The sequence below is a fragment of the Plectropomus leopardus genome, chromosome 7 (genome assembly GCF_008729295.1).
Source record: "Plectropomus leopardus isolate mb chromosome 7, YSFRI_Pleo_2.0, whole genome shotgun sequence".
NCBI classification, from domain to species: Eukaryota; Metazoa; Chordata; class Actinopteri; order Perciformes; family Serranidae; genus Plectropomus; species Plectropomus leopardus.
In genome coordinates, this window is record NC_056469.1 from 27,140,244 (window position 1) to 27,152,095 (window position 11,852).

General features: G+C 39.8%; 1 protein-coding gene across 1 annotated transcript; it reads right to left on the bottom strand.

The window, feature by feature from the left end:
- Positions 1 to 1,035: 1,035 nt before the first annotated feature.
- she (Src homology 2 domain containing E) lies at positions 1,036 to 11,385 on the bottom strand. The gene is made up of 6 exons (XM_042490490.1): positions 10,485 to 11,385; positions 9,902 to 10,028; positions 6,675 to 6,929; positions 6,091 to 6,439; positions 4,216 to 4,335; positions 1,036 to 2,176 (listed from the first exon to the last, which is right to left on the bottom strand). The coding sequence occupies exons 1-6, from the start codon at positions 10,929 to 10,931 to the stop codon at positions 1,984 to 1,986; spliced, it is 1,491 nt and encodes a 496-aa protein (XP_042346424.1). The 5' UTR covers positions 10,932 to 11,385; the 3' UTR covers positions 1,036 to 1,983.
- Between the last annotated feature and the right edge of the window lie 467 nt (positions 11,386 to 11,852).

An 11,852-nucleotide genomic window follows, 5' to 3' on the forward strand; every position in this document is an offset into this window, starting at 1 on the left:
CAACTTAACTATTGAGCAGTATTAGAGAAATAGTTACATTTATGTATTTATATTAATAGTAGTAGAAAGTTAAGTGCATTTATTCAAGTACAAGTATGAACAGAATGGCAAAGTAGATCCAGTGCTTGGTTAAAATTATTATCAGTTTGTCTATTCTTCATTTAACTATATTTAGCATATATATTTAGATCTGTGGCTAAGATAATTAGGGCTAAAGCTTCAGACACCCAGGCCTTTTGATGCTTCTGCTGTCAACAGCCATTAAAAAAGTGTTATTTTTACTTGAATTAAATGTTCAATAAATCAGGCTTTGGATATAATATGAAAAACTGGTCTATTAAAATCTTCAGAATATAGGTAGGAATAGAAATGAGAAGTTTGGGGCAATTTTTGGAGAAAACAGCCTTTAAAGATATACATTGTTAAACTCATACATTTTAAGACCAACAAAATTAAGACACAATGAAACTTCCCCATCCGATTACTTATATTAAGGCAATTCTTTTTCATATTATAAATTAGATGTTTAAATATGCAAATGAGACATTCTTTATTAAGTATTAGCTGTTTTGCATATACAAAAATCCAAACATTGTATATTGCTGACATTTTAGAACCAAAAGTTTTTACAGAACGGATTTTGAATATCTTGTTTAATTACTCCACAACTAAGAAGCAAGTCTGTGGGAATAAAATGTTCAATAAATCAGGCTATTAATGATATATGCATAAATCCCTCTGTAAAAACCTTCAGAATATAGATAGGAATAAAACTGCAGAGTGTTATGTATTGTAAAATCCCACAAGTCTACATGTGGATAAGGTAAAATTTTTAACTAGCAGACAGGGAAACTTCCGTAGTTGATTATTTATGTCAAGACAATTATTTTTGTATGACAAATTTTTCTGAAATCTTATGTTTAGATATGCAAATAAGGCACTATCTGAAATAAGAAATGTTATACAAAGAAGCAAATTGGCTCAAAATCTCAAAACTGACTGATGCATGACAAAAATATTTCACTCGGGTGTCTCGCTTTAATATGAATTTTATTTTATTTACTGAATAAAAGTCTTACAACAATAATATACAGCTCACATCATTGTGCGATTGATGTTATTAGAAAAATCACTTCACACATACATCATTTAGGTACATTTTAGGGTACAGTTTTTAGTTCACTCACAATACAGTAAGATAGCTTTTTAAACACAACCTCATATTTAGATTACAGCGAGGGCATGTTCATGGACATGATATTCACATATTTATTCTGCACGCTTACACACACTCAAACAAATTTCGCTGACTGGGCACAGTAATGTTACGAGACCCCTCCCACTACACTAGTTCTAATCATTTAATCGATGAAGCTCTTTCTCTTGACAGGCAGAGTGGCTGGCAAATGAGCCTGATTTTCATGATAGATCAATAGGCTGATTGACATGTCAGATGGATGAATGAATATACTCCAATCAGGTGTATTGATCTCATAGTCCAAGCCTGACTGGATGGCATGGCGATAATTGATGATGCCAGCACCTTTGTGTAAAGGGACATTACAGATAACAGATTACTTCAAATATCAGATTGGTTACAGTAAGTGCATTGTTTGAGGTATTAGAGAAATCTATTTGGTTTGCTTGAGACTGAGTATCATCTGTAAGGCCAATGAACGAGACAATGAGGCAACGACAAACGGCTGGTTTTCCTGTAGCTGTAAATACATTCAGCAGGGTTTTTAGATTGGTAACAATTACCACTATAACAATGTGATCAATGATTATTGTAATGCATTATTTTGACCACTAGGTAGCGCATGGAGGAGATAAAAACATAAACTTTTAGGGTGGTGCACAGGATGATCCAAAGCAGCATACCTTTGACTATGTGTGTGTGCACATGTATTAACAAGTTTATGTGTGCATGTCTCTGCGCATGTGTATTTATGTCCCAGTGTTTGTTCATTCTCCTGTGCATGTTCAGTGTGGCCTGGGCACAGGATGCTGCAGGGTCATGTGCTCTGCTCCAGTGAAAGGCAGTCTGTGTGTGCAGTAATGGTGGACCAGCTCTGGGATACTGGAGAAGACGCAGCTGCTCTGGTCCAGTGTGAAGCCCAAACCCTTAACGCTCTTCGTCTGGGCCACGATGATGTGCACACAACTCTGACTGGTCCTGATGAAGCAAGACAGTGCGAAAGAAACACAAAGACATATTGTCAGTCAAGTAAGAGACACACAGCAACAGTTAGAGTTAAGAGTTATTAGATGTTGAACAATGTCTTAGCAAAAAAAAAAAAAAAGTCCTCTCTTATCTGTCTCTGCCCAAATGAGGCTGTGCATTTTCTGAGTTCAGTGGATGTGTAAATGGGGTTAATGATGTGGACTCTCAAATGAATGAGCAGTGTACAACAAATGTGCACTCGGGCGCATGCACACACACGCGCACACAGACACACACACACACACACACACACACACACACACACACACACACACACACACACACACAAGCACAACAGCACCACAGGATTTCAGCCTTTATCCTAGAGAACTTTTTCCTGGCACGTTCATCGGTAGTGTCAGTTCTACAGATGACACAAAAGAGCTCATGTTTTGGCTGCCACTACAATGCCAGTGACTGTAACTTCTTAGTAATTCTTGCCAAGCAACGGCTCAATCATTGTTGAAGATGTCAGTGGGTACCAACACCTAAATATATCTTTAGTATAAAATATACTGTACAACATAAGATAAATGTGCCATGCACGGTCGTTTTTTAAACGTATACTTCTTCCACAAAATAATTATTTGTATATCAATAACTCACCCTGTGTTACCTTGAATTTCTAAGGAAACTTTGTTTTTCTCCTATGCCTCAACGGTGAGTAATGAATCCAAAAACTGCAAATATTCTTGATTAATTTAAAACAATGAGTGCCACATTTAACAACCACAAAACTATGTTGAATCATCGGTTCACAAACTCTCATGCAACTGGTGTGGTATAAGTCGAGTGTCATTTATCCTGTCGTATGCTCAGTACTTCCCAAACGCATACATGTCTGGATAAGCATACATTTGGACTCTGCTTGTAGGCTGTAAATGACTTTAAATAGAAAAAGAAGATCTATGAATAAGGTTACTGTTATTGTTAATTTACTTCCTGTCAGCTTTTACTTTGGTAGTTCCATTTCCTTTTTTAATTTTGTTTTTGATGCTTTCTCCTAACGGAAACAGGATGTTGAAGCAGAAATGTTTGAGATCAAAAGAGGGAAGACAGTGAAACTTTGCATCAAACTCTGTTTCTTGTAAAGCAATTTATACTTATGGGTATTTATTATATTATTTATGGATATTGGTTATGTTTGCATAGAGCTCATTTTATTTATTTGTGCTTTTGCAGCTCTTACTGTGTTTTTGGAAGAAAAGGTGAAGAAAGAAAGGTTTAAGAGGCTAAAGAAAATTAAAGACTTTTGAAAACGTTTGTATGCTTCACCATCGAGTGGCCTGGGGTTCGCTACATGCATTCCATTTTTTAGTGTTGTAAATAGTAAGGTTTTTGCAAAAATGCATGCCTTTGAGAAGTATTGAGCATACTACAGGATTATAGGTGTAGAGAAGCAGAGAAGACTTCTATCATGACAAAATTAAAGACATTTTCATGGTAAACTGATGCAGAAATGACATAAAGTGGTGCATAATTTTCTGCATTTTGGTGAATTTTAAGTGTATGATGCTCAAAATGTTGTGGCAGTTGTGAGTTGTTTGAGAGTTTGTAAAGACATTATTTTGATATAGTTTTGCTGTTGTTAATGGTGGCCCCCATTTACTCAGTTCATCGAAAATGTTGTTTTTAGATTCTTCGTTCACCGTAGAGATATGTGGTAAAATCAAAGTTTTCTTTGCTAATTCAACGTAACACAGGGTAAATATTTGATATACTTATTATGAAATTGTGGGTGAAGTATTCCTTTAAACATGACTAAGAGCCAAAGCTGCATTATAAAAACTAAAAATATTAAAATTCAGAACAGCATATTTGATTTTCAAGCATAGCTGTAGCTCCATCGCAGAAAACAGGCTGCGCTGCATCAAAACAAATGAGGATAAAAATAGTGCTATAAATAAATATGTACATTTTCCATTATATTGCGTGCCTGTACCTTGTCCATCAAAGACACTTAAATGAAATACACGCATCTGCGGACTTACTTCAGTGCGATGGAGTACTTGCTGGTTCCTGATTCGCTGTCCCTCACCAGGAAGCTGGCTTCCCTGCAGCGCTGCAGCTGAGCCTCAGCCTGTTGCCGACTCACACTGCCATGGTACCAGCTTGAAAGGGGCGGGGGAAGGAGGGGGAGGGGGAGATGCAGAGGGAGAGAGGGAGACAACAGATCACTGACATATAGCGCAGCAACATATGGTGATAAGTCAGATGTCAAGATAATGATAGGTGATGATGGCGAGAGAGGGAGAAATGAGAAGGAGACTGACAGGAGGAAGGAAACGCACAGACAAGAACAGAGACTTACAGTCTCCGTAAATCAGAGCGATGCACGTGTTGGACTGAGTGGCTTCACAGTGTCAAAGGTGAACTTGAGACGGCAAAGAAATAAATAAAGCGGACAAACAGAACGTATGTGGCTGTGCAGAGTGTCCGTGGAGGCCTATTAGGATGCAAGGTGATGCTGACAGTGGCTACAGGCAAGAGCCATATATAAACACTGTATGTGGCATTGAGGCAAAACACACTGACATTCAGCCACAACATGAGAGGAACAAATGCTAACATGCTCTGAGCACATTCACCACATGTTCCCTCTGTAAAGAAAGGCCACGCTCAAAGACGAGGAAAGAGGGTTTACAGATAAAATTCTTCTTTTTGTGTCGATTCAAGCCTTACCTCGAGGGTGCACCTTCCTTTAGCTTTTATGTGAAGCACCTTATCATGAGTTTGCACTCAGGGGATGCTGCTGGCTCCGTCTCTCAGTGATAAATACCAAATTTTACTTAAAACTGTCTAATGTGCCAAGTTTAAAATATATGTGAGATGTTGGCCGAGAGGACTGGCAGCCTCTGCTGTATTTGACATTGTGAGTCACCAGATCAGATGTTGAAGGAAATCTGCTTGATTGCTTTACAACTTTTATTAAAGGAAATTGATTTTCAGCCAAAGCACAGATGGTAAGGTAAAGGCCAAAAGGAAAGGAGAAAACTGTCCAAATAAATGCAAGCAGAGCAAAACAGAAAGCAGACCGGGGTACAGGAAGTGCCATTTAATCTGCAGAGTTTATGAGAAATGCGAAGTTGATTTTGATAAAAACTAATAATACACAGACATGAGATAAAGGCGGCCAAATGTCTGAACCCTCATCTCATTTGTTTAATTCCTTCAATCCATTAATCCTGTTTAAGGTTGAGCATGCAGTGGGTGAGGGATTACAAGTCTGTAATATTTAGACAATCCTAATATGTTTGATACGTATTTCTCCTTGTAGCTGCTATTTTTTTTGTCAGTGGGGTCTACCAAATTTGGCAAATTATTATCTATGTCATTATTTGGTATAACTACAACAGTGCTACAGAGTGTCATGTTGACAGCCCAGTCACTAGAAGAAAATGCTGGAATTTTTGGTTTCTGCAAGTTTTTATATGTATCATACCAACATTTCTGCATTATATGCCTGCCAAGTGGCAGACCACTGCAGACCACTCATGGGTGTTTTTAAGTGACCTGTGGCTGTTTTTCCTACGGTGACAGAGCCACAAAAAGCATTTTTTTACTGAAACATTGCTGCGTTTCCTGTTGGGACTATGCCATGAAAAGTGGTTGTTTTTCGAAGTCTTTTTTTTTTTAATCATTACGTTTCTTTTTTTTTTAAGCCGTAATATGATTTTTTCCAAGAAGCACAAGTTTCTTGTGTTGTAGTTGAATTTCCATACCATAGCCAAGTGATGTTGAACCCTAAAATTTCAACTTATCTATATAATAATGTACAAATGTAACATATTAGTGGTTTTCAGACACGTACAAGGCCATCATTTTTCTGGCGATTGTGTTAAACAGCCTGTCTCTTCCCTCCTTACCTCTGCTTCTCCAGGGGCAGGCTGGGGTCCACTTTGGCTGCGTCCCCATCCAGCGGGGAACTGGGGGAGGTAGGAGACGGAGGGGACAGTTTGTTGGGACTAGAGGAGGGTGAGAGGGGTGAGAGTTTCAGGGTGGGGAAAGAGGGAGATGGGGGTGTGAGAGGGGAGAGTTTGAGAATGGGCGACGAGGGGAAGGAGGGAGAAGAGGAGGAGGATGGAGAGGACGGTACGAGTATTTTATGGTTCCAGTTCTTCTGCCTCAGGGTGTGTTGTTGGGGCTGCTGCTGCTGGCGGGTGGAGGTTGAACCGTTCTCTTTAGTGGGAGAACAATCAACTGCCTCGAACTGAGCTGGATGAAGCAAGAGAGACATTATCAACCTTTCATAATAAAGTCCTATGAAAGCATGCCAGAGCTACCAAAGTAAACACATCACTGGAAATTGATTCATCGGGATTGTTTTGTTTCCTCTCTAAAGCAAACACAAAATTGTTGTGGCATAACTGTACAAATAAAACTCACTGCATCCTTCCTCCACACCCTAAACTCCCCACCCTTCCCATCATCCCTCTCTCCCTTTCTGTACCTGACAGCGCTCTAACAATGTCCTCCTTTCTCCACTCCCACGGCAGTTCGTACTCTCCAGCGGGACGGACGTCAGACTCTGGCCGTGTGACAGGGATCCACACCCCCCCACTGTCACCCTCCAGCCCGCCCTCGTACGGTGTGTCGTAGATGTTTGGGGGCGGTGGTTTTCCTTCTTCGTCCTTCCCCTCTTTCTTGCCTCGGTCCAGCAGAACGCACACTTTCAGGAGGTCTTTGGAGCCCCGTCTACGAACCTCTGCAGCAGAGCGGTCATGTGATTAGTCAAGTTGGTATAAGATAAAGGATTTTCACTAATAACAGACAAAGTATTGTATCTCCCAAAAGACACTATCCTGGCATCTGTTCTTGTTAAAAAAATCTTTCAGTAAAGTGTCTGTTTTGAGCTCAAATTGGCTCTTATGTGTTTTGATACTTTTTTAAATAATAATGTACTTGACAAAGAGCCAATTTGGCCTCAAAATGTCATAAAAAATTTGTAACAAAGCATTGATGCAAGTCCTTGGGGAGATACAAAGATCAACTGTTAATGTCGTTGTGCTGACAGCACTTGGACAAGATTATGTCTGTATTGTCCTACAGATCATAGACAAATCAGTCATCACCATGATGTCATATCACTGTTTGTAGTGGATGAGCTGCTTTCTGCAGAGACTCTGCACAACAATGCACAATTGATAGCATCATGCAACTCTCTTAATGGCCATAAAGTTTAGTCAACATTTCTCCTTCATAGAATAAGTGGAAATGAATCCTTCTAACCTGCATTAAGATACAGTTTCTTGCATAGCTGTTGTTCTGGGTACACCTAGTCAACTGACAACTGAGTGTATTTTATAATGAGAAAAAAACAGTCAGCCATACACTTTCTGCAAGCTGTTCAGTAGTCCTTGCACATTTCTCTCCCATATCCACAGAGATGAGGAATATTTGATGTTTATGTATAAGTCCCAATCTGCTATATCAGACAGAACAGGAAATTTTATAGCAGGAAATAAAAAAGAAGGCTGAAACTGCCAGTTGTGCAAAAAAATAAGTAAGATTAAAATACACTTTCTCATAACACATTTATGACTTGGCTTGGTAAGTTTTTTCATCAACTCCAACTAAGTGACATGCTTACTGAAGATTTGTGTGTGTGTTTTTTTTTAAGATATCTAATACATTAACTTAATGCATGGTTTCCTCAGTTTTAGTTGTAAAGGTCTAGTGTGCAGGATTTAGTGGCATCTAGTGGTGAGGCTGCAGACTGCAAACAAAGGAAAGTTCTCTGGTGTGCCAAGCATGTAGGAGAACAGGCTGTTTGTATATTTTCCTAAGAAAAATTATACACTAACATTCGTTCATAAACTAAGCAATCACAAGCCTGTAATTTGTGCATAACCTATGTATTGGGAATGCAGTGATCATGTGACTAATGCGCAGATAGGAGCACAGAAGGATGCAATCCCGAAAAGTGGTAGGTTACGGTGGTGGATGGGTCACAATACACAGGACCTTTGCCAGCAGACTGGTGTTTGTCAACTCTGAGTCATTTTAAGGTTCATTGTCACCATGTTTCTTGCCTAAACCGAACTTTTGTGACTTTACATTGAGTACATAACACCGTTGATGGAGCACTAATATGCAGGATATTAAACAAACCATTGTGTGAGGATACGCTGAGCAGCACTACAGTGGCTGCTTTGAAAGCGCAAAAGGCCCAAGAGCCAGCGTTTCGTTTGTTCGCACTGGGCTACTAAAGAAACAGCATGGTGTACTTCATGGAAGAGGACCCACTCCGTATGTAGATGTTAATGGTTCATTCTAACAAAAAACAGTGATTCTTAGTTTCAGGTGATTATACACTAGCAAAAACATAATAATTGATATTATTGCCAATACATATCCCTAAATCCAACACGCTGCACCATTAAAGAAAATTTGTGGGCTAATACTTGTGTTCATTGGGTCAGTTTGATCAACCAAATCTGTTTGTGTAGTTCGATTTGCTCTCTAAATTAAGTTTATTCTGACACTTTGTTAAATTTTGGGGGAATTTCACTTGTTGTGTTTCTTTACTGTCTGACAGGTAGCCTGTGTGTCTGCACTATTGTGTGACCAAACAATGGAGCTGCAGGAAGAAAAGGTCAACACAGCCGCTGATTGGCTGGCTGACCGGGGCCACTTCCTGGCTGCTGGGAAGTGATTGGGCGAGACCAAGAGCAGGGGGAGACCTGTACATTTTGGGAAGGAGTGAGGATGGGGGGGGGTTCAATTCTTTTCACACGTAAGGGACCATAAAGAATTTTGTGTATGTGTGTGTGAGAGGGGGGGCACTGAGGCCAACTTCCTATCAAGAGAATGGGGCAAAGGAAACAGAGTCAGGAGACAGGAAGTTGGAAGAGGAAGCTGCGCCCATTGTCCCTGCACAACACTGTTCCTACGGCAACCGCCAGCGGGGAGGGAAGTCAGCAGAGAGACTGGGGGTCTAGTTTGGCCCTTTAAAATGACCCTTTAGCAAGAATGGGACATAGTGTGCGTTCAGAAAAAATAAATTTGTATTCCTTAGCTTGCATATAATTTACAAAGCTTATCCAGTAGTCCAGATTATACCAATTTAGCACTTTCATAATGTAATGACTGCACTGTCAAATCTGACAATTTGACTTTACTTAAAAAAATCTAGGAGACTGAATGCCTTAAAAAATTAAAGATATAACTATTACTATTGAATTATGTTAATGTGATATGTCATTGTTACATTTACTTAAAATGTATTAACAAGTTTCATTGAATCAGTCTTTTTAAGTTTTAGTGTCTATTCAGTAAACCATGTATACTGTGCTATATATCTGTATTCCTCTAGCTGCAAAATAGTCAATTAATTTGTATTTTGTTAAATAAACAGAACTTGCAGATCTCCCAGCTTTATCATTGTCAAAATCATCTTTGTCATGACCAAGTCAGACTAACTTGGTTTAGTGATGTTGCGAACACTTAGAAAGAACCAGGAAATTTCAAAACTTGTCATTTTTAAGTTGCAACAACTTCACAAAATTAAGTACACAGCTTAATTTCAAGTAAACTTAACACTTAAATATAAAGTAAACATAAATGAAGATATATAGTTATCTTTACTTTCCTTTTTCAAGACATTCCAAGATTATTTTAAGTAAGATCAACTCGGCAGATTTTATTGTGTGGGATTGAAAATGAGCCTAAACTCACCTGTGATGATGACCTGGGCATCGTAGGGCTCCATGTACCCATCATTCACTCCTGCTCGCTCAGCCTCCCTCTGCTCCTTGGTTTTCTCTGCATCAAAAGGATCCGCATAGTCCTCCAAGATGATCAGCTGTGAAAAGTTAAAGTCATGTCAGAAAGAATAGTATTCAGATGTAACATTTACCTGGAAACAACACATGGAGAGGGATCTGATACTGTGTGTGTGTGTGTGTGTGTGTGTGTGTGTGTGTGTGAGAGAGAGAGAGAGAGAGAGAGGGATAAGCAGAAAAAGTTGCAAAGAGGTCAGCACTTTGTGTTTGACTGTTTGATCTAACACAATGTAGTGAAACTGCATTGTGTTCTCATGACAGCGATGGAAACTGAATACAGGGTTATGAACTGAGGTGGGGAGGAAAACACAAAGGAAAGCATTGACCTCAAGCCCACAATTACATTAACTTTTGCACTTTTTATCTGCATGCTGCCTGTAACCAATTCTGCCTGTGTGAGTTGATTCTAACAAAATAGAAGATGATTTATGAAGAGAATTCACAGGGAGTTAGCTTTATCTCTAGAAGTTACTCACCGTTGTTTTAATGTCAGATTTTCCCTTTTCATTCTCAAGCTGCTTCTGTTCAATTATCCCGTTCAGTTTGGGGGTCTTGTCTTGTTTGTCCACTTTAATCATTCTGCTGATATACGCTTGTGCCAAACTGGTGGTCCTGACCTGGCGGTTCTCATCTGACGTCCCAGTCTCGATCTTGGAGTTCTTGCGACCTTTTCCAGATGTGAGACTGTCCCAAACCGTCCCCACTGAACCAGCATTGTTACGACCCAATTCTGTGGCTGAATTTTTCCTATTTCTCCCTGCCAATAAACCCCCCACTCCGCCGTCTTTGCGCTGATTTCCCTTCAGACTGTCGCGAGAAAACGAGGGTTTGGGTCGAGTTTGTGGACCAGATTCAGAGGCCGAGCGGACCCTTTCGGTTCCGTTCTTCAGGTTGATGGGGAAATCTCTGAACCATTTTGCCATGGCTGTTAAATTTTGACAGAATTCTCACCACAGATTAAAAGTTAACAAATCGTTCGTCTTTTGTGCGTTCTTGCATTAGGCGCCCCCAGTGAAGCTAAATTTGAATCGTGCGCAACAGCTCCAACTTTACGCACAGATGTTTTACGCACGCCTCGGTTGGAATAACTATGGTCTCAAATTACCAGAATCTCCTGGTCATTGAATTCAGACAGCTCACCTCGTGATGTCAAACGGATTCTTAGCGTCTGAAACTCCCTGACAACTTCTCGTGCGTCTTGGACGTCATTGGCCAGTGGCTCTCCGCTGCTGTCACCCTGCGCCTGCAGTAACAACTATCCCTGTAGTTTGAAAAGGAGCTTCTGCAAAGCGTAAATTCGAAAGAACTCGAAGTTTTTCTTTGAACCCAGTAAAGATCCCATTCCCGGAGCGTAAGATAATGCGTCCAGTCTGGCGAGGTGATGAGATGGAGAGCAAAGTTGTGCGCGCAGACTGTGGGATGTCGCTGGATTTTTGGGGAGGGGCTGTATGTGTGAGGGGCGGAGGAGAAGTTTCACTGTAATAATTTTAATGGGTACACAACTGAACTCTTCAACCTTTAGCAGCGGTTGGCCAAATGCCAGTAGACGCCTGGCAATGAGCGAAATGTGGGATCCAACATGAGAAATGCATGGAAAGTTATTTTTTAAAAAGTCCCTTTGAAGTTTGCTCTTGTGCACTCCAGCACGAGTGAAACCATAAATGTGACCTCTGTCTTTATGCCCCTTACTCTGGACCTTGATTTTGGCGTTTTTTTAAAAAAAGAATAATAACTTGAAATTGTTATACATTTTTGGTTTCTTTTTAAATTTTTATCCCTGGTGTATAGTTTTTAATTGCTTAATTTTTGTAGAAATGTATTTATTATGTAAACATTTTAATGTT

Bases quoted from the DNA above. Each gene is read 5' to 3' on its own strand.
- she (XM_042490490.1), bottom strand. From the start codon at position 10,931: ATGGCAAAATGGTTCAGAGATTTCCCCATCAACCTGAAGAACGGAACC. The intron at 6,440-6,674 runs GTACAGAAAGGG...TGCTTCATCCAG, and splicing joins CATTGTTAGAGCGCTGTCAG to CTCAGTTCGAGGCAGTTGAT. The intron at 2,177-4,215 runs GTAAGTCCGCAG...TTGCTTCATCAG, and splicing joins AAGTACTCCATCGCACTGAA to GACCAGTCAGAGTTGTGTGC.